General features: G+C 41.3%; 1 protein-coding gene across 4 annotated transcripts in view; it reads right to left on the bottom strand.

Moving 5' to 3' along the window:
- SYNE2 (spectrin repeat containing nuclear envelope protein 2) overlaps positions 1-26,243 on the bottom strand; it is a 174,761-nt gene that overhangs the window by 44,000 nt on the left and 104,518 nt on the right. For 3 of the 4 annotated variants that reach the window (XM_085061147.1, XM_085061143.1, XM_085061144.1), the window contains 23 exons: positions 25,058-25,225; positions 23,963-24,082; positions 22,882-22,994; positions 22,089-22,230; positions 21,060-21,191; positions 20,370-20,522; positions 19,923-20,132; positions 18,671-18,772; positions 17,468-17,587; positions 17,119-17,319; positions 16,265-16,438; positions 15,551-15,682; positions 13,609-13,805; positions 13,260-13,392; positions 12,434-12,616; positions 11,876-12,022; positions 10,042-10,218; positions 8,719-8,874; positions 7,236-7,385; positions 4,714-4,890; positions 3,409-3,542; positions 2,743-2,947; positions 678-857 (listed from right to left, as the gene is read on the bottom strand). In XM_085061147.1, coding sequence (XP_084917273.1) covers positions 678-857; positions 2,743-2,947; positions 3,409-3,542; positions 4,714-4,890; positions 7,236-7,385; positions 8,719-8,874; positions 10,042-10,218; positions 11,876-12,022; positions 12,434-12,616; positions 13,260-13,392; positions 13,609-13,805; positions 15,551-15,682; positions 16,265-16,438; positions 17,119-17,319; positions 17,468-17,587; positions 18,671-18,772; positions 19,923-20,132; positions 20,370-20,522; positions 21,060-21,191; positions 22,089-22,230; positions 22,882-22,994; positions 23,963-24,082; positions 25,058-25,225 — 3,606 coding nt within the window. The remainder of the gene's footprint in view (positions 1-677; positions 858-2,742; positions 2,948-3,408; positions 3,543-4,713; positions 4,891-7,235; positions 7,386-8,718; positions 8,875-10,041; positions 10,219-11,875; positions 12,023-12,433; positions 12,617-13,259; positions 13,393-13,608; positions 13,806-15,550; positions 15,683-16,264; positions 16,439-17,118; positions 17,320-17,467; positions 17,588-18,670; positions 18,773-19,922; positions 20,133-20,369; positions 20,523-21,059; positions 21,192-22,088; positions 22,231-22,881; positions 22,995-23,962; positions 24,083-25,057; positions 25,226-26,243) is intronic. The other variant, XM_085061146.1, reaches the window with a different exon arrangement.

The following is a 26,243-nucleotide window of genomic DNA, read 5'->3' as shown; positions in this document are numbered from 1 at the left end:
GGTAGATGGAGTCATAAATAGAGCTGGCTTTCTTGATGTATTTAGATTTACTTTAAAACAGAACAGTTCATTGAAACCAGATTTTTTTCCACAGGAACAGACTAATTCTATATCAGTGAATGTCCAGCATGCTTGACATGCTTCCATTTGATTAGAAGCCTTCTCAGGAATAGCTGTGCAGAGGAGAAGTCAATTCTCCACTCCTATGAGGAGAGCTCCTGGATCCAGGTCTCTCCCCACTTTGCCTGAACAGGAATGTGAATCTGGTCCTCAAAATTAAATCAAACTCATTCCATAAACTCTTACCACGGCAAAGTGAAGCCCATAGGTATTTATCAAGGCAGAGCTGAGAAAGTTTACAACTTACTTCAATATAGAAAAATAAAAATAAAAATACATTTCCTAATCTTTAATCATCTGAGGGTCCTGGGGATAACAGGCCCACTTAGAAAGGCTGTTAGAGCAACACAAGCAGGTAAAGGTGAAATCCTTCCTTCACCTGTCCCTCTAGATTCAAGTATTATTTCTTCATATAGTTGATCATCCTGCTGAGTTTTACTTTATTGGAATTTCAGTTCAAGAACGATAGTGCTCTGATAAATAATGTGGCTTACACAGGGCTCTAATGAAGAAGTTAACCCACACTGACAGCTAATGTAGCATTAAAAAAAAAATACCTGAAGTTCATCCAACTTCCTCTGCAACATCTTTTCCAAATAGGTTGCTCTCTGGAATGGCTGCAGCTTCTCCATCAGAATGGCTTCAGCAGATGTCCCAGCCTGCTGTTTTATCCTGTCAGCCTGCAAATAAATCTGGGTTCGGCATCCTGTTATGTTTTGAAGGCCATGCTGTAAATTCTGATGAGAGAAGGGGAAAGGGAAAAAGAAGTCAGTAAATGAATCAGATCATCATTCATGTGCCACTTGCATTTGGTATCTTTTGTTGCTGTAACTAAACTCTTTTTGTTGATCCCATCTGGGAGCCAAACTCAGCTATGGTGAAAGCTTCAGCCTTTTACTTGGAGGATAATGGGAATTGCATCCATTGAGTGCAGTGCTGGGAAAAGCACAGTTCAAAGTTCAATGGAACACCAGTGACTTCAGGCAGCAGGATACTGCTGCTCCAGAGGAAATAAGGGAGGGAAATCAGAATATCCCTCTCTATGAGATGGGTGTACCCTAGCAGATGGAGGAACTAGCCCATGCTGCAGATGAGAAATGCTGTTTAGTTATGAACATACCAGCACTTGGGATTCCTTAAGGACTGAGAACTGTAAAATTATACTCTTAAGGCAGTACAAGAACAAAGGGAGTAATTTTAGACTTGTTCAATGTGTTTGTTTTTTGGGGTTTTTTTGACAAGACAACTGAAATTTACTTTTAGCCATGAAACCTCCTGAAATTTGCCACTGTATTGGGTATTGTCTTTTCTGAGAATGATACGTAAAGTCTCTGATCAACAGCAAAGAGCATGCATGTTTCCCTAAAAAGCAAAATGGCTCTTGATTCCTGAGCCCTTTGTTTGAAAGGATCATATTACAAAATACCACTTCAGCCATTTAATAAATAACCCATTTTGATTTCTTATTCTCTGTATAGGACTTCATTTTTATTTCTTCCGGTGACAAAAATCCATAAAACCATAATCTTTCCTACTATATACAGAGAAGAAGATTAGAGGGATGAAAATACAATTTTGCAATACATGCAACTCAAATGCCATTTCTTTGATCCCCATTCTTCTAATTCACCACTTTGAAAAAAAACACAATAAATTCAATGTGTTCTACCCACACACATTAGGACAGGATCTACAGTGCTAATTGCATTCAGGTGGCCATGCCTTGCTTAGTAGGTGTAATACTCTTCTCAAAAATTTCCAGAAAATGCAATTCCTTTTTGCTGACATATTGGTGAATTTCTGTCACAGCCATTAGCAGATCAGAAGAAAGTAAAAATGCTTTGGTCTAGGCTTTTTTTCTGACAAAGAAAAATATACATGAGTTCTCTTTCCTGTAATGTAAAGTTTCTTATTAGTCCACATGCAAAATGGAATACTCTGGACTTCTTCCAATTAGTGGCTAGAGATTCATAAAGCATAATGAGTCATTGCTCTGTCCTGACATAAGGATTATTATATTTCTTGCAGTCTGAAGAAACCAAAAATGTCAGAACCTAATGACAGCTTTGCTGCCTGAGAGAGTCCAATGTGCCATGTGATCTCAGCATGAGATCTCATTTGCCTAAAGTCAAAAGCATTTAGAATAATCTAATGAGCTCAGGAATCTGTGGACTCATCAGACCAGACCAAAACATGGTACCAAATCCAATTCAAAACAATCTGAAGGCTGTGGAAGACCTCAGGATAGTCCTATGCTCTGGAAAACTGCTTTTTTCCCCAGAGCTATTGGTCTAGTAGATATCATCCCTCCTCCCAAGCAATGTCCCATAAAGTAAGTAATTTTTCTTTCAATGATTCCTTCCAACACAGGCCCGCTCTTTTGTGTAGAGCAGAAAGGAGCAGAGATGGAATATGACTCCTTCTCCTCTTTCCATCATACACTAACTCTGGTTTGGCCTCAGGATCTGCTCAAAGTATTTAAAGGAAATACAAAGGTGCCTGTTTATGAAGAAACCCACAGATTTCATCTCTTCCACTGACTGGATTGGTGATGTTCTTTTGACTGGTTACTCAAAAATAAATCCTGTTTTTTTACCAGGCAGCAGAGACTTATTCCCATACCTTCATGTCCTGTATCCTCTGCTCCAGGGTTTCTATCATGCTCTCCTCAGGCACGTGAGCATCCAGGAGCTGAGCACACTGCTGGCTGTACTGCTGCAGCTTGGCTGCTGTCTCAGTGCACAGAGCATCAAAGGGCTCCCAGAGCTGCAGAGCTGCCTGTGCTGCCCGCAGCTGATCTGTGATGTCTTCATTTACAGAGTTCCACCTGCCAAATTATCAAAAGATTAGGAGCATTCTCCTAGTAGGTTCTCCACCAGAAGGTGATTTGGCATAGGATTCCTGTGGGAGTTGCTTTGCATGCACACCCATGCTCCTGAAAGCCTCCTGAAAGCTCCAGCACAGGGACTGGGCTGCTGTGGGATCCATCCCATGAAAGGTATCCAGGTAAAAGGTACAGATTCCCCATCCCTGGAAGTGTTCAGGGATGGATGGGGCTTGGAGTAACCTGCTCTGGTAGAAGGTGTCCCTGCCTGTGGCATGGGGGTGGAATGAGATGATCTTTAAGATCCCTTCCAACCCAAACCACTCCATGATTCTTGATTCTACTTCTCACACAGGTGAATTGCATTACTATAGATTTAAAAATCTGACAGATGTTTGAGTCCTGCTCAACAACTTGGGTTTTTTTTAAATCCTAATAACTGGGGTCTGATTTTGCAGGCTTACCTAGTGTGTGCCTCTGTGCACTTCTGGTCAATAATCTCTGCAAAGGAGGGGGAGCAGTTCTTCTTCAGGTTACTGGCAGCAGCCTGGAGCTTGGCCCAACTTTCTTCACTGTTCTCTGATTCATCTTGAAGAGCCTGCAGAATGCATTATTGCAATTAATTGTGGGGATAAATGACCTAAGTGTAATTTCCCCTACAGATTGGCAGGGATAGGGCAGCAATAATGCCATACTTTTGCAGCACAGATTTAAATGTTTGCAGAAAATGTAACACCTGTTCCTAAAAATTAGGAAGCTAAGAGAGGTTAAATGGCCCAAGTCAAAAAGAAAAAGTCATTCAGGAGACCTATTTTAAACTGAGATAATTTATTGGCTGCTAAAGAAAAAGCTCATTTAGCAAACCCACATCCTTGAACTGAATAAATTAATTTGCTAGAAGCCAAAAATCCTTTTATTTTAAGCCACTGTTTCTACTGGCAGTAAAGCTGGCTTGACACCTCCTGTCCTCAGCTGCATGTTCCCCTCCTGATACAGGCAACTACAGCATATCTGTGAACTGCTCCAGGCTAAAAGCAAACAGGGTGATTGAAGGAGGTAAGAAGGTCCCCAGTTCCTCCCATTTATTACATGAGCCCAGGTGAGGGTGGAAAGCACTAGTGCAGAGTTTATTTACCCAAAATTCACAGCCTCAGTCTGTCCTGCACCACTTCTGATACAACTCAAAAAAACCTCAAATCAGGCCTTATTTACAGGGAAGCAGGGAATGCTTGCACAGCCTTTCAGCACTCATCTAAAGCCAGGCAAGGGGATTTTAGCCAGAGCTGTAAAATGTTCAGAGCCAGGGCCAGCCTGACTGCCTAGTCCAGATGCTCCACTTGGACTCTGTGGTAGCCAAGCAGAGCAGCAGGATGATCCAGAGAATTTGTGTCTGGGATTCTGGCTCATTCAGAGGCTGTGCAGGAAACTCCAGCTCTCTGGAGGATGACACAACAGTTGACCTGGTGCTGGAGCAAGCAGAAATGCCAGGCTCAGCATTGACACAAGGTGCAAAGGAGCATGAGGACTTAGTGTGCTTTTTACTTGAACCTTGGTACCTAAACTGCACCCAAGTTGCACTTATGCACTACATAAAGTAAGAAGGCTAAAAGTACTTCTAAGTGCCTCTGCAGGTGAAAAAAAAATAATATTCCACTAACTTCGGTGTCATTATAATACAGAAAAAGTTGCTCAGATAAATTTTTCTGTCTTTTTTTCACTGGGGTTTGCCTAAAGGTATGGAAGGAAGTACAGAAATACGACAACTTTACCTGGAGAGTTTTGACCTGTTTTTTCAAAGCTTCCAATGAAGCTTCTTCCCCAGAAGGTTTGCACTGGTCTATGCAATACAAATATCTTGTTGTCATCAAGCTAACTTCTGCATAAATTTCATCATATGCTCTCCACTGCTCCAGTATTGACTCCATTGAGGCCTTTAGCTGTGCAACCTGTCGACAAAGCATTTTTGTTAATATTTCTTGGGTAGTCCTGACATATAAATCACCCTTAAAATGACTTAAAAATCCAAACTCAATGCTCCATCCATGACAATCCACAAGAATTTGCCAAGTTGGAGTATTTTCCTACTTGGTAAGGAATTGTGCAAGCTTCAAACAAAGCAGTAAACCATATCTTGAGTGAAGTATAAGATTTGCTGGAAATTAAAATTTCACTGGAGTTCAAGGTAGCACTATTCTGTAAGCCACAACTCCAGAACACCCCAGGAAGCACTGAAATAATGAACTGCTTATTCCTTGCTGCCAAAACCAACCTGAAGTGGGAGGAAGTTGAGAGCCTTAATCTTCTTAGGAAACAGATAGTTTGATCCAGAGATCAAGTTTCCTTTCAAGGACAATTTGAACAGAAATTGGTTTGTATGGAAGAGGACACTACTGCAATACTCTGGAGAGCTGTCATCCCTCTTATGCCATTGTGCTCTAATAATTCAGGCCCACCTGGATCCCAGGCTGGCAACTTCAGGATTCTCATACAAAATTAAATGATGGTTTATCCCCTTTATTTTCTGTCTCTTTCACTATTAAGAGCTGTCTAATCTGTACGGGGCAGGAATGGCTTCCATTTGCCACAGACTCCTAAACACTGCAAACACAAAACACAGTCCTCCTTCAGTCATTTTTATACTTCTGTATCAGGGAAGCACATAAGGCATGTCCTGGGGGAGACAAAATATTCATCCAGTTCAATACCTATTTTCAGTCATGCTTGGAAAAAAGCATGAAAACCAGGCAGACAAACAAGCAGGTCTCCATGAGACCTGACAAAAACCAGATTTCAGTTCTGACTGTGCAGCCACACAATGGAAGATGAAAAAAATTTCCACACCGTAGTTCACCCTGAACAGACTGCATAGATCATTTTATCCTAATATCCTAGTTTCAGGCACACACAGGCTGGTGGATTAATCATCCCTATTCTCTTTTGAATCACAGTATAGGTGGGAGGAATCTCTAATTGCTTTTTGTAGCCTGTAGCTAATTACTGCCCACACAAGGAAGATGGAAAGACATCATTCTCGGGAAATGTCTCTGGGCCACAGACTCACAGTCTTGAGCTCAACCTACGGACAATTTAATCAAGGAATTCCATCTCCTTAGCCCTGTATTAGAGATCTCTGCCTGGCTCTGATGTGAGCAGTCACCCGTGGGAAGCAACCTGCACTCGCTGTTTCACTGCACACACAGACAGCTCAGCTCCAAGAACATCCTGCAGTCTGCAAGTTCGGTGGTGAAGTCATAAAATTCCTAAAATTAACATGACCCATGGTGACTGTAAGAAGGAAAAAAAAAGCACCAAGCTGTCAATCCTGCCCATTTCTATCCCTAGCTAGACATCAGAAGGGAAAACTTTTGTCATGTACACAGACATAAATTTCCTTGCTTTCTTGGTAAGAAATAGTCATTGTTTCTCTTGAAAGCTAAACCAAAAAGTAGCAGATCAATACTGGATTGACACCTCATGTGGAAGAGTTCAAGCAAAAGGGTTTAGATCTCACAAAGTTCTGAGGAATAAAGGCAAGGAATTTATAATAGAAAGTGTAAAACAATCTTAGCTATAAACACAATCACACCATCATGTATAATTCTCTACAGTATATGGTTATTTATTATCACAAATTTAAATCTATAAACATACCCATTATTATCTCTCCTCCACCTATCAATTACATCCACATAAAAAAAAGATCAGCTCCAAGTACAAAGATAATACAACTATAAATATAAACTGCTGGGGAGTCAGTTTGCATGGGAAACCAATCTGCCAGATTCTCCTTGAAGCAACTGGAAACTACAAAGCATTTGAAGATGGCAAAAGCCATGCTGGTGTGTGGATAAAAGAGTAACTGGGAGGTGGAAAAGCTGTAGTGAGAACAGGGCTGGAGTAGGCAGCGTCCACCAGTTGCACTACAGGGGGGGAAGAGCAGGGTATGAAAGAGAAGGAGATCAAGTAAGAGAGTTTAAGATTTCCATTTGCAGTTTGGCAGAAAAATAGCAGTGCTATTTCTTTATCTTCTTAAGCTGCAGATGGGGGGTCTGTCCCTTCTCCCTCTGTATTCAAACTGCTTCAAGATTAGATTAATTTTTCTCTCTCAACTTCAGAAATACATTAATTTACTTTACAGTAAACAGTTAAAATTAAGTTCTTAGAAAAGTAAAGAGTAAGGAATACTTTGCACCTTATTTGTACCAGCTCCTGCCCTCCCATGAAGAAGATTAATAACATTGGTGGTCAGAATATTTAGTGGAGGAAACCTGAATACAATCAAGGCTTTTACCTGGTTTACAATGCTGTCCTTCATTTCACACAGCTCAGCTATCCTGAGAGACTGAGCTTCTGGGGTTTGTTCTGCATTACCACTTGAAGCCAAAGTCTGCTTGAGCTCATCAAGAGTTTTGGATTTAGTTGTGAGTTGATTTTCTAGCTCCTAAATAATGAAAAAAAAAAGATAAATAAGATCTTTTAATGAGACAATAGAAAAAAACTGTGCGAGGAGCTTAGATAAACATTCCTTCTTTAAAACCAATTCTGTGTAATTCTTCAGTCATGCAAAGGTAAGATAGGAACTGGTTTTGCAGTGGGCGAGTCCCATTGTTATTTTCAGTTTGTCCCTTTACACAGAGGGACTCCCATGGGAGAAATTCCAGTGAAATCAAGTGAGAACGATGGAGATACCTGGGAGAATAACTCCCTCCCCAGCACAACCAGCGAGATTATAAGATAGTTTTGACATGCTGGGGAAAGCTCAGCAGGGAGTTCCTCAAAACGTGAGGCATTTTCCATACCCACAATGGGCTATAACATCTTCCTATAATGCTACACTTAGAGCCATGACCTTTTTTTCACCTCTCACTGATTGTCCCCAAAATATTTTCAAAATTGAATCTCATTTTTATTAAGAAAATTAATTTTAATGAAACTTTTTAGCCACCTGCATCCTAGCACTATTCCTTGCTGTGAGCAGATGAGTGTTTAGGCAAAGATATCCTGTCTCTTTCTTCCATTCTGGCCCCTCCACACATCTCAGAGACACAAGTAACTCAGTGTGTAACAGAGCACTCCAGACAATAAAAGCAGCCTACTACAAGAGAGAGATGTAACCATGGCAATGAAAGAACAAATATTCCATGTTAAAAAATAGAGAGGGAACACTGTGCTGAATGAAAACAGCAGACTGCCAGAGTAACAGGAACCAATTATTAGCTGCCTGCCACCTGTATTAATTTTGAGGGATCTGATGTGCAGAAAAACACAACAAAGGACACCCAGATCCTTGAGGCTGCTGCAGAGAGACTATACTGCACTCTAGGGCAGAAGTAGAGAGGGTTGCTATTTCTGCAAATGGGACTGAGTAGTTTCCATGACACTACCATCACAGAGCTCTTCAAACTAATGGAATTGATAGCTTCTGCCATGGCTGTGCTGAAGTGCAAACTACTTCTTTTGGAAGTATCTCAGAATACAATATTGCTGCACAACAATATTGCTGCACAACACTCCAAATACCATGAAACAACAGCAGATGCATCTTCAATTGGTGGAAAAAACCACAGAATAGCCACTCACATTAGAAGTGGCTCTGGCTCTTTTTCACCTGAATGCAACATGCTTTAATTAAAATGACATTGTAGAATTCTTCTGGGAAATAGCAACTTCCTTTATATCCCTTTCTGTTAAAATCTGTGCAGTTCCTCACTCTGGATTCAGCAAAGTGTGCTAAACAGGGTTTTTACAGTAATACCACTCATGTAATGCTTTACCTTGCAATCATCTAATGTGTTCTGTGCAGAGATCAGACTCGCTGGGGTTCGTAAGGATCTCAGTCGATCACTCTGAGCCTCCAGCCAGTTGTGTAGAGTCTGGGCTTTGTTCTCACTCTCAGTAATATCCTCCAAAATGTGCTCTAGGTCTTGTATCTGAAAGTGACAAATGTTTTAACTTAGTTAAACCTACAGCTGGGCAGAAACAGGGCTTTCCCTCCATGACAAAATTAGAGATTACAAAATCTACATTGAAAATACTGTTTAGATAAGGTTTGAACAGAAAAACTTAAAAGGTTTTGCAGGCTCTTTAGGATCTGACCCTTTCCTTGGGAAGAAACAAGGCTGTGCGTGTTCTGGAGCTCAGAGAATGTGGACACATTCATATGGAGGCTGAAAATCTCATTCTCATTAAAACCCACCAAATAAGTTACTAATAAGAAAGGGACCTCAAGTCTCCTGTCTTCAATCTTAGCCCTGAGGATCCATTAAATCCTAGAATGGAATTTCATGAAAGTGGTTAGAGAAGATAACTTTTTCCCCAACGAAATTGAAATTTCATAATGGAAATTTACAATTGTACAGGAAATGAAATTTCCACTTGAAAATGTTTCTGGAAGACTTTCTGAACTAAAAATATTGGGAATTTTCCATCTGATCAGCAGTCTTTGTATCTGGATTCAGAGAGGGCAGCTTCTCCCAAAACTGTATAAATTGAGAGACAGAGATGAAAGAGGAATGTGTTGGTAGAGGAATTCATTCCAGCAGCTTCATGGTTGCATTTTGGGATTTTAAGTTTCCCCAAGTTTTTTCCATATCATGAGACACACCAGCTTCTCTGGGCATTGGGGCACATTAGCAGCAGCATCTAATTCTGGATGCATGGATTATTTCTAGCCTCACTGGAATCAAATAATTCTGAGGCACTGCCTGAAACAGATTTTCTCCAGAGAAACAGATTATGTGCTGGTAGAGTCAGTCCACATGCAGAATTTTCCTATCAGCTGCTGACCTTCAAAGCACTCCAGTGGGAAAGGATATTTAATTACTGCAGGAGGAGGACACCAACACAGAGTAACCCATTGGAAGTGACTCAGGAGGGCTGGAACAGGGCTGGGAACTGATCCCTGCTATGCCTTGTCCAGGAGGCTCCTATGTCCTCATCTGAATGTGGCTGCCAACACCACTTAATAATCACTCTTTTCACAAATCCAACTGCTACAACAGGAAAACTGATGGCAGCTTAACAGATCCCTAATACAGAGCAGTAGCACAGGCAAAATCAGAGTTGTAAGAGAAAAAGCCACGGGAACTCAGTCCAACCTTTCTGTTGAGGGATGCCTGCAGCCTGTGCCAGCGCAGGTTCATCTCCCCCAGGCACTCAGCAAACTCTGTCCTTTCGTAGCGTTTGCTCTCCACATCACAGGTGCTCATCTGCAGTAGGGACTGGTTAACAAAATCTACCATCCACTGCTTAAAGTTCATTTCCATCATGTATTCCTGCAGGGGAAAAAAGAGATAGGAAAAAAAATGTATACCAATCAGTTTTGTAGTTTTAATCTGATCGGTTCTGATGATGCTTCAAGGTGTGGCTGTGGGATGTTCATGGCTTAGTCTAAACCATAACCTAAAATATTTTTCCAAAAGAGACCTGGCTTTAGGAATAATTCTCAAATTTTACCATTCTGTATTTGTGTAGTTATTTCCATCCACTGAAATTTCTGCAGAAAATCTCTACCATTACATGGGTAGTTCAAGGTAAGAACAGGCTAGTGATGGAGCAGGGAATAAAACCCAGGGGTACCAGATTTGTATTCATCCACTAGACACCACTGTCACGCTGTCATGGGCCCAGATTAGGCTAAAACCAAGGCTTTCCCACACTCCTGAAACTCACAGGCAAATGCAGCAAGAGTTTCTAGTCCTTTGAACGAAGTATCTGGTATCAGAACAGAATACCAGAATATCTGGGAGGAAGAAGTGTCCTTGCCCAGTGACCAGTGTCTCTTGCCCAGAGAGATAAGTGAGAAACCACATGCAAAGTGAAAACATAAGGGAATGTCTTTTTATTTCACAGGGCTGTAGGAGAAGAGAGTAGGAAAGTGCTCCTTATTAATCTACTAGTACCCAAAAAAATTCACCAGGGAATACCATAGTAATGAAGCCATAGCTGCTTCCCTCTAGGGCTTTGTGACCCTCATTCCAGCTTTATTCTCAGCCCACAAAACCCCACCTTGCTGACAAGTGCAAAAGATACACCTACAAACTCACCTCTAAATATCCGAAGCGTGTAAAACAGCACCTCACCTACGTGTCCCAACTGTCAAATCCAACTGATACAGACCAAAATGTTATATATGTGCAATACCAAGGCACTTGGAAAGAAGTGTTTGCATTGGCACTTCCTTTATGTGCAGCACCAAAGTGCCTGTGAGCTGCAGCTGCAGACTGAGAACTGTCAGCCTGTCTGAGCCCTGAGCAGGGCTTGGCAGCTCTGCAGGGGCACAGCAAAATATGGCTCTGTGGGGGTTCATGCCCTGAGGTTGGGCTCCCTGGCATCTCTGGCAGTACACAGCTTGAATCCTTCCTGTGGCTGGAGCAGCCTCTGCCACTTGTGCTCTGCTCTGACATCTGAACAGCGCCAAGAGTCTGCTGCAGCCTCTCTCTCTGCAGGGATGTTCATCTTGTCCCTCTTTCCTAGCAGGTTATTTCTTTTGATGGCACATAACATTCAAACCCCCTGTTCTCTAGTTAAATGGATTCTGGTTATGGAGCTCCACTGCGAGGTATTTCTTGTTAAACAGACAGACTAGAATGCAGCCCAAACACAGAGTCTGCCTTCCTAAGGAAGCAAAGCAAATCCTGCTAGTCACATTTTATGGTCTAAATGCAGGGGAGAGAGAACAAGTGAGACAGATGGGACAGCATGAGAAAAGGAGATTACAGCCCAGCAGGCAGTAGCTGCATTGCAGGACAGGCAGTGGTTTGTGTGTCATGGAAGCAAAAGGTTTTATAAAAGAGGATGTAACGACACGTTTCAGACTGAGGAACCCTCTTGAGAGCAAGGGGAAAGATATGACAGTGCCTGTAAGCTGTGTCTATCCTTTTTACAGCCAAATACTTTGCAGAAGGCCTGGACTTACAGTTTCCCATTTACCTTATACTTCTGAAGGAGGCTCTTGACTTGGGCAGCACTGCGTTGTGAATTTATTGGCTCCTCATGTTCCTGCTGTTGTTCCACATGGTCCAGCCAGGTCATTAGTTCAGCAATAGCTTCCCGTGATGAAAGCTTTTCCATCTGAAGCTGAGGTAAAGCATATAATGAATCCTCTACATTCTGCTTGTTAGAAATACCAAGGAAAATGACATTTCTATTTATAGAAAGGCTCAGGCACTATAATCGCATTACCAGGGCATGAACTTGAAAGTGAGCCCTGTGTTTGAGAGGGGCAAATTACTTAACTTCTAGAATTCATGAATATGAAATAAAATTCTTTCTAATTGAAACAGACTTTCATGGAAAACTGTAAAGATAATAAATATATGCAAAACAGCCCAGGAAGTAAACAGCAATATTTAAACCGCAGTTCAATATTTGGGTTAATCTGAAAGCAAGGCACAGCTAATTCACGAAAAGGCAACTGAATCCCAGCAGCAATGTTTTAACAGAATTATTTAGCTTGAACTGAGAGATGGCAGCAGAGTTTCTCCTCACCTGGTGAAGCTTTTCTTGGATGGCTGGGAGCTGTGTAATCAGTTCTCCCCATTTTTGCTCAAACTTTGCCAAAGATGACCTAAGTGCTGCAGTATCAGCTTGCTTCACATGGAAGAGCTGGCTGGCAGTGCTCACCACTGATGACTTCAGGGAAGATTTTTCATCAACTTCCTTAGAAAATGTCTGAGGTATATGAGAGAAATTTAAAAGGGTGAATATTTATGTATTTGTTTAAATGAAGACAAACCATGTTTTCACACACAGGATGAAATGCCTCAACAAACACATTTTATCAAGATTGTAAAGTTCAGAAAATCTAAGCTCAACATATTCTGGCAGCAGGTAAAGCATTTTTTTTGTCCACCTCCATACAATGCTAAATGCCACCTTTTGCTCCCACAGGGAATGGGAATATCCTGATCCCCACTTCACACAGAGGGCTAAGGAGCAACCCCAGTCCTCAGATCTGTGGCCAGCTCACATCTACCAGTTGAACCTTCCTGATACTTTGCTTTCCCTGAGTGCACTGTTCTGTCTGTCTGTCCTCCCACTGCGGCTGAACCTCCTGCTAGCCATCCAAGGGGAGCAGGCAAAGACATGAAATGCAATCCAGCACCTTTCTCTTCCCTGACTTTGGCTGAGCACCTTCACCCCTGTACCCTGAGCTCACACTCCAGGTTAAGTTGTTAAGAGGAGCACACAGCTATTCAGTGTTGCATTATGTGGGTGGCTCATGGTCGTGGAAAACACAAAAAACCTCTCAAAAGGGTAATTTTCACCAGAATTCACAATGTCTTATCAAAACCTGGCAGCAGAAATGACTTACAAACAAGCTGCTGATGTTGTCCCTGATGGTGGGAAGATCTTGCGACGCGTTGAGAGACTGCTCCTTCCAAAAATTCATTCTCTGCTGAGCAGAATCCAACCATTTCATTAATTCCTCTGAGTCTCTGTTGTAGCTACAAGGAGGAAAGAAACCACAGAAACACACATGTAGCTGAGGCCAGGAGACATTTCTCACCCTTCACATTGTCTTCCCAGAAGGCTTGTGCTGCTCTAGCACCTCCACTGTTGCATAACCCTGCAGAAGCATGGCTTCAGCTGTCATCTATAAAAGATCACAAATTAATGTCTAGCTAATACTTCAAATTGGTTTTTTTTTGTGTGATACCCACCTGACCAGGAGTTTCAGTAACGTTTGAAGTCGGTGTAGTTCATGGCCAACTTTTTTGGTTAAAGACAACCACTGCTCTTCCAGCTTCCCAATCTGGCTTCTTATTTCTGGACAGCTGACAGTAGCCAGCAACTTCTTCCCTTCTTTCACCATCTGGTACAGCCTGGCATGCTTTTCATCAACACTGATTTTGATTTTCTGTCAGAATATGGGAAGTTTGCAAAACAATAACATTTTAAAGACAGAAAACACAGCTAGCAAAACACATATAATTTGTCCTTATTTCTTAATCTCACATTTCCTCTGTGATGTATTTTATTTTCCAAATGATAGGAATCTGTAATTCAGTACATGAAAAAGGGACACAGGTTTTTGTGGGTTTGTTGGTTTTGGTTTTTTTGTTTGTTTCCTCTGGGTAGGTCAAGACAAATCTCAGCATACTTTCACACATGATCAGACAATGACACAGAATGACTCTGTTATGATTTGATGGGTTTTTCTGATACCTGAAGACCTGAGGCAAGGGACAAACACTCTCTCTATCAGATCTCACTGCACTGTCCAAACATATGACTGTTCCCACCATAAAATTATTGTCTTCCCATGCTCATGAAAGCTATTGTTACTTCTTCAGGTTCTACTCTACTTTAAAAAAAAAAGTTACCACTATTTTGAAGGAAACTGCTGGAATAATTATTGAATGACGGAGCAGGGAGGAAGAAAGAGTGAACAATGAAGTCATTAAGGAAAAAAACAAAGGTCTGGTTTGCTTTCATAGGGGTATTTCTCTTGCAGGAATTAAGCCCTGGAGAATTTTATTCTGCTCTGGTCCTGAAACTGTGAAGCTCCAGCCCTTCTACGCCCCCCAACCACGTTCTAAAGCTTTACAACTTTATTTCTGAAGCCTTTAAAGACAAAGACCTAAGAGTGAAGAGCTGGTGAAGAACTCAAAAAGCCAAGGAAAACCAGGCAACTTCACATTCAATGGCTGTGTACATTTTGCATGTTTTCTGTCTCAGTGCAAGAGGTATCAAAAGCACCAGAGGGCCACTATGACTGTAAACATCTACTGTTGATTTATTACAAAGGCTTTACTGTAGCTCAGAATTTTCTGGCAATGTCCAGTGATGTCTTTTCTGTAGTCAACTAGATTAAATCACTATACTCCTTTTTTTTCCTTTATTAAGCATTCATTAATTTGCTTTTAATTAAACACTCATTAATTTGCTTTTATTAAATACTCATTAATTAAAAAATTTCTAACAGAGTGCCCTCTGAGGACTAAGAAAGGTTAAACCTGTGAGGAATGCAGAGCACTCTGAAAATACATCACTAAGGTTACTGAATACTATTTCCTCTTAATTTTATAGAACAATTATAAAGGTTGCTTTCATATCCTTCTATTTAAATGTGCTTAAAACGTGGATAAAATATTTCCACTTGAGCTGAGGTTCTACATAAAGATGTAGCTCTGTCATCAGAGATGCAGCTGCAACCACAGTTGCAATAAGGGTACAAATATTTAGTATTTTCAGATATTTGAAAGCACTAGTTTGATTCTCCTTTTCCATAGGTTTTTACACCATGGCATGACAATAATTTCTGAATTACAGAGCAGGGGCACTGTGTTCACTCCAAGGCCTCTGCTCTCCTTGGGATCCATGGAGCCTGCATACCATCTGTCTGGTTCCAAATACTTTCATTTGAAGATTGAGTTATAAAGTAGTTACAGTCATTACTCCCACTAAAATGAACTTGTATCCCCTGGCTGAAATTAGCAGCCCAATCTTCTAATTTTAAAGTAAGTTTTGAGCTTTCATCCCCACACAGCTGAGGAGACCAAGGAAACAGTGCCCTGCAAATCATCTCCTCATAGTCTAACTAACATATTTTTGCCAGCTTTATTGATCCATAAAGAAAAGCAGTGAGAAACACATAAATACCTCTAGAAGTGCAATCCTTTCCATTAATCTTTCTTCAGTTTCTTCAACCAAATTGACAGAAGGCAATATAGAGGCAAGTGCCTCTAACTCCTTATTGAAAACAAGGCATTGCTCATCAAACACCATCCAATCCTAAAAAATACATTGAATTGTTAACACAGCACACATCCATCTGCATTTTAATAAACTAGAATCAGGCCTTAATGCCTTCTCTAATATCAGCAGCTCTTGCTTTAATGAAACGTAACACAAAATAGGGGAATAATATGTAAATATCAAAGTGAGACATGATTTCACCACAGATGAATTAATGATCCATCCTCCAATATCTTCAAGAATTCTTATTTTAAAGTGGTGTATGCAATTTTTTATTCTCTAGGGATGTTCTAAGATTATTTTAAAAATTTTTAAAGTTTTATTTTGAAGTTGTGGTAGTATTTTTCTGCCTTAAAGGGCTCTTCTGTCAGTCCAGGCAATCAAAACTTACTGCAAGGAGTCACAGAGTATAATGTGTTGAAAATGTCCATTTTCAGAGATTTTCAAGAAGCAAGTTGGTTTACTGACACACATAGAATAAGCAATAGACTATTGCTGTCCAGTGGAAACAGGAAAGGACAACCACCCAAAGAATCATTGATGGGGAAAGAGTTGCCCTAGATGCAACTTTTCTCCTTTCCTCCAGCTTTTACTATTGGGTGTCTTTGGACTAATTACCTTTAAGAGGCTCTCTAAGTGTATACCATACTGGCAGGCCTTCTGCTCCAGCAATTTGACTTCATTCACCAGTTCTCTCCAGAATTCCTCTCTCTTTTGCAGGATGGAAGGACTCACTCTCTTGGAAAAAGCTTCCATGTGAGCCATGCGTGTCATGAGGTTGCGGAAAAAGTCCTGAAAAAACAAGTTAAAGCCTTCTCTTTAAGAGAGCTCACACTCCCACAGCAGAACAAGATGGAAAACACTCACTGAGAAACCAGTTTCAGGGTCTCTCATGGCTGTAGTCAGGAGACTTCTACCCAAATTCTGCATCACACCAAGATGGACAGTTACTGATCATTTTACATTTAGTCAGAAACCAGTGAAGAGCTGCATTCACTGTTCTCATTTCTAAAGAGAAAGATCTACATTTATACCTTCAGTTTTCACTATAGAGAAGTTGTAGGAATATGATGGAAGAAAGATGCTAGCTATAAATAAATCCATAGTTACCACAATTACCATAGCATGAGGTAATTATCACCAGACAATCATTCTCCACTTTGTTTCACCTGCTGCCAGGTGACTCCAAGGAGTTCTAAGCCGTAGGCAGGACACAATAATCCTTTGGGATAACTATAAGAAGGATGTGTTTTACTCATCAAGGCGCTCTGAGGTAAGCAGAAGTAGCAATTTATCACCCAAACTGGTACTATTTTGGTCTACTGAAAAGTTTTGTTTTCTGCACATACTCCAGTCCCTCCCCTTTGCTCTGAGCCAGTAATTCTCCCCCTTACACTGGAGAGAAACCAGTCACAGAAAACAGTGCTCCTTGCTGTGCTGCCCTGAGCACTGCTGTGATAAACAACTTATACCTTGTGATTTTTCAGGTGAGACTGCAGAGCTGCTCTGCTTTTTGTTAGCTGCTTTGGATCTTGTGCCATCTTCTCTCTTCCAATAGCTACCAGCTCTGCAAACCCACGAAGTAAGTCCTCATACTGGCTTTCACTGATGGAAGGGGAGTTGAGCTGCACATACTTGGCTTTCAGAATCCCCCACATGTCATCCAGAACATCCTACAATGCAAACACAATTTAGAGATTCATTAAGGACAGAAATGAAATCCATAAATACAAAATAACCAGCAGCCTTTTGACACTGAAAATGCATTGCTCAGAAGAGTCAAACCTTGCAGAGTAAGTGGAAACTGTACTGTGCTCTTACCTCTAATTTATAAGCTTCCTGGATTAAGGTGGTAGGTAACTGGAATCTTTCTCCATGGCCTCTCAGTTTTGCTACTTGGTTTTCAAAATTTTGCAGCTCCACAGCACAGGCATCAATTTTCTGGATGAAGAACAAAATAAGCTATTAGGAAGAGTTCCATTCCATGAAACTTTCCATTATCACTGGTAGTGCAGTGGATCCAGTGGCTGGATCTCTCCTCTGCTAGCACTTCAGAAAATCCAATGACCTTATAAACCAAATGGACAAAACAGTTCATGGCATAACTTACTGTGTCCACACAGCACAGCCAAGAATGGAACTCAGTTCTTGTGTCTCAGGACAACATTCAACATGCCTTTACATTTACTAACTCAAGAGCACCCATTAAAAGGAAACACGGACTCAGAAAACACAGTTTTTTCTTACTAATCAGAAATAGTCAGGGATTGAGACAGGATCCCCCTGAAGAAAGGAAAGCTATGTACTTCTGGCATGTCTTTTCCCAGAGTGGTTACCTGACAGAATATACCCAATCCTTGCTAGGGGATTCAGCAGGGAACACAGCTCTCAGTCTGGCAGAAAATTATGCCTCTAAGCAAGGTTATGAGCCTGTAACAGAAAAGCTTCATAACACCCTCCTTGCCTTGGCAATAAATAGATAAGTGGCCAATGACCATTCTGGGGAGGATAAGCAGTCTGTTAATTTTTAATTCTCTGCTAATCCCAATAAAGGTCAAAGAAAATAGCTTAACTGGTCAAATTCCATATCATAAAGTGCTCATAAATGCTGCATGAGAAAATAGAAATACCAGAGTCCTATTCCCACAAACAAAAGGTAGTTTGGCATAAGAAAAGGCATGACATGTGAACTGCTCTACTTTGTGTAGCTCTTTCTCTTCCCTGCCATAGTATGGGGTGTATTTGCTCTGAAAGGTTGTGGAGAGACTGGTTCCTCCACTCCAACCACTAAAATGTCTGGAATTAGGTCTGAGTATGGATTGGGGTGTAGTTAGGGGAAAAAAAAAAAAAAAAGGAAAAGGGGTAGTGGTGGTGAATACAGCAAATACTGTACTGTCTCCTTCCCCCATTTTTAAAACCTAAGTTAGACACAGACTTTAGAAAATATGAAACTTCACAGATTGCAGAAAACTGGAAATAATAGCTAATGCTGTAAAATCTCTCATTTTCTTCGAATACAATTACCTGAAGCTGTTCAGAAACATTATGCCCATGTAGTTCATTCAAGCATTGTTGCAGAGCAGCTTTTTTCTCAGTTAACTGATCATAGAGTAGCCTGGTTTGATTCTGCAAGAGAAACAATGTATCACATAAAAAGAAATCTATCACATATCAGGAATATAGTAATGACCAGACAAAATTACACAGCAAACAGAATGATTACCTCTTTAAGCAAATGCAATTTTTTTTTCCTCTTAAACAAAAAAAAGAACCAACACCTAACTAAAGCATATGCATTATGGGTTTACAGCAGTAATTGAAAGAGGGAAATTCTGAGTCTGTGTAGTACAAGAAGCAGATTACTCTGTCACCATGATCCTCTCTGACTAAAAATCTGTGAAACTGGTAAGAGAATCAAATTCTTCTCTTCTGAAAATGAGGAAATGAGCCCATTACTGGTGACTGATGGAGCTCTATGGATTCTGCATAAGTAAACATTGCAAGGCTAGTTCTACTGCTGTTGGGAGACAACATCCCAGTGTTCTTCAAAGGAACTGCTTTATTATTCAGCACTAAAGGGCTAGGATGACTTGCAGATGCTGAGCACACTGGGGTTTTGCTGGACATGGCAAACTGTATTTCAAAGACCAGACTCTTCTTTCCTTACTTCAGACTAAATGCCTGTTCTGAATATTTTCCAGCAATTTAGCTCATCACAAGAAGCTAAAGAAAAATTTCTCACGATCTGCTTTTCCAAGGAAGAACAAAAAAGGGGCAAAATTGCAAAAAATATGGCTTCTGAAACTTTGGGACAAAATCTAAAGGAACAGTAAATGCAGTGGGGTCAAATCAACCTCCAATACCTTGCTAAAAGTAGCCCCAGTGTCAGATGTGGTGGTAAAAGGGATGAAGCCTATCTCTCCTGAGGACACAGCAGCAGAAAGAATGTATGAAACCCTCCTTGGCCTAGCTCCTACACACAGAAACTTGCTTTAGCCTGCAGCTCAGCCTGCATGGGATCCCAGCTTACTTCCATTCTTCCTGCATGCAAATTTTCAAATTTTCTACTGTTATCAGTGGCAGTTAGCACTGCAAACAGCCCTGTAACCAGCAAAATTAATCTGCTTCTTCAGAGGCCAAGACAAGTTTTTTAAGTAGCAAAAAAAAAACCAAAAAGAAAGCCCATTAGAGGCTGCTCATCTGTAACCCAAATGCATTAACACTGACAAATCTAACAGATGCTGTGAGACAAGATGTGCATTTGGCAGTGGAGTACCAGGTAATTGCTGTTATGATCCAGCCCAGCTTTCATGGAGCTGCTCCTTGAAGCAGTGGCAGCTTGAGTTTGTTCCAGCCGTGCCTGCAGGTTGTTAAAGCACTCGCAGAACACATCTGTGCTCCCACCAGCACAGCTGATGGACTTCAGGAGATCATCCTTTTTATCACTCAGATCAGCATGAAGCTTTTGCAGCTCCACAGAGAGAGTCTAAAGGGTTGAAAGAAGAATAGCATGAGTGAAAATGGTTTCTGCAAGGAGTCTTGCCTGTAAGAGGCAGCAGGACTCGAGCTGATATTCATTAAAAGCAATAAGCCCAAGTCCGTGCAATACAAAATAGTTTGGCAGCATTATTTCTAAATAAGGGAATATCAGGCCATACATATTCTGTTGTAACAGAAATCCAGTGGGGATTCTCCTACCCTGAAGGATATTTAGGGCAGTTACCTCATACAGAGCCTGCTGCATGGCTGCCTCTTCGGTGGAGAGGACTGAGGTGTTCAGCATCTCCTCCATGTTATTCAAACAGCGGCTGATTGCCAGAAGCAACTCAAACAACTTTCTGTCCAAATTGGAAGAGACTTCCTCTGCCACATTATCCTGGGTAAAGACAAATCAGTTTTCAGTACTTTCATCCAAGGCATGGCTAAGATTCATTCACTTGTGTATGGTTAGAGGTTTGCTCAGCTAATACTAAAATGGAATTGATGAAATACTGAGGGACAGACTCAGATATATGCATGTAACATTCAGAGATGTCAAGGCCAAAGCTGAGACAATCACACTTTATGTACTGGAGAGTGGCTGTGCTCTTACAGGTCTCTAAGCCCAGGCATGAGCACAAGAAATTTGTCATGTTAGCTTCAATCCTGCAGATTTACTGAAACCATTCACAGGCTCCCTGCTTAATACAGTTTGGGGATTTTTACCCACACTAGCAAACCTCTGGATTCAGGTAGCAGAAGTATCATAGTGGAAATTTGAAATGTTTCCTCTCAAAATCCTCAGCCTATTTCTCAATACAGTGAATGTCATTTGCAATAATATGATTACTGTCTGTATCCCAGTGTCCAAACAGTGTCTTGTGTCTAGAATCCCTGGGGTTTTTTTGCAATGCTTAGGACATGCCATTTTTACCTGTGCATGCACCACATTTGCTTCCTGGCTTAGGTCTCCCAGCTGGACAGTGTAAGTTTTCAGTTCTTCCACAGTTGGGGTTCCTGCACCTGAGAATGTCCCTCGAGGCAGCATGTTCATCTTTGTTGTAATCTAACATTTGGAAAAAGAACATTGCAATCAGGTGAGCAGCTCAAATGAAGACAGGCTATGGGCAATGACATAACACTCCTCTCAAAAAGCATTAAAAAATTCAAGGCACTGATATAAAGCTCCTCAATAGCAGGGTTACCTAGCAGAAGTTGGGCAGGCAATGTCCTGATGGGAGATTGACTGAAAAAGGAGCCTCTGATTCCCAGCTTTATGTGCTGCAGTTGTAGTTTGTGTTAAGGCAACCCTACTAGCAGGGTGAGCCTTGCCTGAAGAATGGCTGACATTCATCCTTTTACATGTTCTACCATGTATTGCAGCAATTTCAGAGGACAGAAAATCTAATCATTCTAATTTAGTATGAACAAAACTGCTAATAACTGTTAAAACAGGAATTACAGTTTTCTCCAAGCAGTAAAAGTCTGCAGTCAGTTCAGAACATACACACAGCCCAAATTCTGCATTTGATGTCTGAGAATGAGAGAACACAATGATGAATGGCAGAACAAAATTTAAGCCAGGGATTTGCTTGAACCAGAATGTTCTCGCTTGTGGGGACTGAGATTTCACCCACATCCACAGGAATAAGCTGGGAGCTTGCTGGATAACTCCCTCAGTTCTCTTGAAAGAATTAAGCAGATAACACCTAGTCTGAACATTAACCACAGGGATTCACCTAAGTGCTCCCACACTATGCACAGTAGTCACTACTTCAGAGACATGATTTACCTCAAAGTAAAATTAAAAGACAATAATGAAAACACTGTGCCATAGCAATCTACTCTGGAGAACCCTTGCACAAATTTAGGTTATCTGATGGAGAGCCATGCTACTATAACACAGAAAGATACACTAATTGCTATCTGCAATATCAGAGTGTTTTACAGAACTTAAACAAACCTGAGGTTCCACAAGCTGGCAGAGAGGAGATTTCATCTTTGATGATAGCTCCTGTTGTAAATATTGCCATTTGTTACCCATTTGATCCTTTGGAGCTAACGTGGCATCAGCCTGCTTGCTCTTTGAATCAGATTCTCCACTGCTGTATTGAGAAAACATTGTTAGAATGGCAAATACTGAAGCAGAATAAAAGTAAAACTAGGTTTGCAAGGCTTCTTCTGTAAGATTATTTTCTCTTGCTCCTGCCTCAAAACTAGAGTGAAACCAAGTGCATGGATGATTGTTAATCCAAGCTTTGATAAATTTCTTTGGACTTTTCCCTTCCAGTGAAATATGCCAGAGGCCTGCTGGCACCCACCACCTCTGAAATGACAACATGGGGAGCACAGCCCTGTAGGAAGTTTTGGTTCATGCTGGAAGGTGCCTGATCCCAATGTCCCCTTTTCCAAAGCTGCTGCCTTCACACCTGGCTAGGAGTGTCTGTGCATCTGTACAGCCATGGCTGTGAACACAGGCACCCAACTTGCCTCCAGATGGGCCTGATTTAGCTCATGGCAGATGTCAGTCCTGCCTGACAGAGACTGACTCTGAACTCTGGAGTCAGCCCAGTATAAGGGAGGCTGTCACATAAATGAGCCCCCTCTGGACTTTTGGTGCCAGAAATCCCAGAGCTTCTGCCATTTTTTTCCTAAAGGCACACAAAACCAAAGCCCTGAACCAATGGTGCAAAGCTTCTGCAGGTTTAGGCAGTTTTACATCACTGAATCTGCTAACTAATTCTGTTATTCTGTACCTGGATTCTGATTTCAGAGTCATGCTGTCCTCAAGCTGTGGCTGCATTTTTTCCACGCACGACTCAATAAAGTCAATGAGGCTTTTCTGCTCAGCTGCTTTTAATTTCAGGTCCTGTGCAGAGAAAATAACATGAACAGTTATGTGAACTGTAATAATCTGAAATGATGATTGTGCTTTTCCGATTACATTTTATATGAAATCATTCAGCAAAGAAAAAAATCATTTAGCAAAGGAAATAAGACTACCTCTGTCAGAAAAAATGCAGTTTATGTATAAACATGAATTTACAGAACAAATAATCTTCTGCAAAAATGCATTTTTATGGAGTATATTTGTACCTGAGCTAAAGTTTTAAAAGCAAAATCCAATCAGAAACAAATTACATACAAAAATTTAAACATCACCAACTGCAATCCTTACACAAAGAAATAGGCAGTGGAAAATGGGGATTTTCTCAAATATGAGTTTGAGTTCCATTAGTTAAAAGGAGAGTGTTGAGTGAAAAGTGAGCAATTCTAGCAGCTCCAACTGGATCATTTTCTCCAATTCTTTTCCAATTGCATGAAAATGGCAAAAGTTAATTTGCAGTTAGCGAAATAGAAGTAGTTTGTAGAGCACAGAACACTACAGGATTTTTTTATTGTATTAACTACCACCTTAAAGTCATAGTAAGTTAGCCAAGTGAACATAGGAAAATGGTGACAAAACTTTAGTTTCGAATTTATCCTCAAAAACAATATGGATAGATTTAGATTTCATAATACATCAATGTTTCGAAGGTAGGACACTTCCCTTGTTCCATAATGATTCTGATGGCATCTCCCACCCCTCCAATCTCATAGCTTGACAGTATTACTAAAACCTTTGGACAAGGGATTTCAGGAGTGAGGCTTTTCTCCACCCTGACAAATTCCTCTGATCCTGGAGGCGAAGTGTAGCTGAAACCTATCCTTGGCAGAGTTGATCCCACAGGGAAAACTGCAGCAGTTCTGAGTGCAGCTGTCCCCCCAGCCAGCGGGGATGTGGAGCAGCCTGGCTCCAGCATGGCAGGAGAATTGAATAATTAATTAATTAATTACCTGTGGGTGCTGCAGCCCGTTGTGCCAAGGCTGCTGGGCAAGGGGGAGCTGGGGTGTGCTGAAACCATCTGAGTGGAGGATCTCCAAGGGCTCTGGGTCAATCCTCTCCCTGCTGGGAACCTGTCAAGAGAGACCTGCTGGGGGAAGGCTTCCAGCCTTGACAAGAGAGCAGAACCCCACAGGAGCAGCTTGGGAAAAGGGCAAAAGCAGAGCTGCCTTGGACTTATCACACACAGCATGTGAAACATAACTGCTACTTTTGCAAAGGTTTTTGTCTAGTTGAATTTACTGGAAGTTTTAACATTCTAACCATTCTAACCTTCTGCCAAGGTCCTCACATGTCTATTCCAGCAGTTACTTTGCTTTTTTTGCTTTTCCTGCTAGCAGATTAGGTGATACTAATTGTCCCTTCTTTTTGTTTGACCAAATTACAGGGATGCACAATTTATACCTATAAATTTGGTCACACACCTGGATTTTGAATCTGTCTCAGATACTTCTCACAGCAGTATTTCAACACAAGCCTTACCATGGCTAATTCACACCAGAGGGAACGTGGCTGCTCTTAAACAAACACATCAGGTGAGCTTCTCTCATCCCTTGCATAACTGAGAGGGAATGAGCTCTGAAGCCAGGAGTTATTGTCTCACCCACTGGGAAACTCAGCAAAGACTGTTCAGCTGTGGTGCAGGAGAGTTGACAGAATCACTGCATCTAAGCATTCTTCAAAGACAAAATTACTAAAAGGCCTTTCTGCTGTGATACTGCCACAGACAAACATCATGGCCTTTTAGAAGCATTTAAAACCAAACCAAGTACAAACCTAAGCCCTTTTCCTGTGCTCTTAGCAAAATGCTGACCTCTGTCACTGAGCACTTAGAGCAGAGAAGATGCTGTTCACAGACTCATTACGAATCCACTATTTGTTGCAAACCACAAGCAATTATACAGCATTGTAAAGCAGAATAATGGCAACTCTGACATTTCTCCCTTCCTTGCTTCACATGGTGAGCTCTGACTGTTCTTCTGCAACTAAGGAACATTAAAGCACCAGGACTCTCAGCTCTTGCCCTGTGTAACATTCATATGCTTTACCTGCTCTTCACTGTACTTGTCTTGAAGCATCATCTGGACATTTTCCAAATTGTGCTTCACCTCCTTCAGCTTCAAGGAAAGAGCCTCTGTCTTTTGTTGGTAGTCTGCACTATCTCCACAATCTTCCAGTAAAGAAAGGACCTTTTGTTCAATCTCTGATAACCTCACCTAGAAGGGACAGCAGATAATTACTCATTCTCAGAAGTGCAACACTCCTTTTCTGACAACATTCTGAAGTCAATGCTCACACGTCCCCTACCTGAAATGAATAGAAACATACAGGCAAAAGGAGAAATAGCTGCAACCCCTTTAGATTTTCTCCAATATAGTCTCTTTTTATTCTGAACAATTAAACAAATTTTATACAGACTTAGCCTTAAAACTGTTTCAAACAAGAGCATCTGCAGGAAGTTGTATTAACTCAGATATCAATTAACAAGAAGGAGAGCAGAAATTATAGACTCCATTTGAATGCAACCAGGAAGACAACATACCTCAGAGGGGAAGAAAGAGGCAATGCACAGACTGCTCACATCACTCTTTGGGAGGAACTTCCAACACATATGAATGTTTCCATGTGTCAGCCAGGCCATAGTAAACTGTTGGGGTTTTGATTCAAGCTGCTGTGAATCAAAGTGCATTCCTGCACACTTCAAACTCATGTTTTTAAGCTGAGCATGGAGAAAGGTACCATGACTCAACTGCAAAGTAATCAGCTGCAATAAACTAACTGCTTTACGTCATATGCCCGTATCTAGAGACTGTTTCTCTTCCATTCTGTGTGTATTCTTCTGTGTAGATCTCGACTAGGTTAGAAAATCCTCTTGCCTGCCCAAGTTCATGTCTTACATTGAGCCAGAGTGTTTGAAGGCCACAGGAATTCAGCAGGACTTACAGCTGCCTGCAGCCTGTTTGTTTTCACCAGCTGAACTGCCCTGGTGAAGCCTATGCTGACAGGAACCCTCAGCAGGATCCTGACATAGCCAGCTACTGGGGTGCATTCAGGATCCTAATGCCCACCGAGTTCAGCACCTGAGCACTTGGCTGACTCTCAGCCTAAACCCAGAAGCACTTTTTGGTGTGGAATCAGCTCCAACTCACAACAACCACCCAAAACAACAACAAAACAGCCGGCAATGTCTCCCAGTTATTTAAAATGGGGACATTTTGGTGTTGTGAGTGAAAT

The sequence above is a fragment of the Lichenostomus cassidix genome, chromosome 5 (assembly GCF_008360975.1).
Source record: "Lichenostomus cassidix isolate B80296 chromosome 5, HeHo_3.0, whole genome shotgun sequence".
Classification (NCBI taxonomy): domain Eukaryota; kingdom Metazoa; phylum Chordata; class Aves; order Passeriformes; family Meliphagidae; genus Lichenostomus; species Lichenostomus cassidix.
The sequence above is the reverse complement of the archived record's forward strand: the minus strand, read 5'-3'. Positions and strand labels throughout refer to the sequence as shown.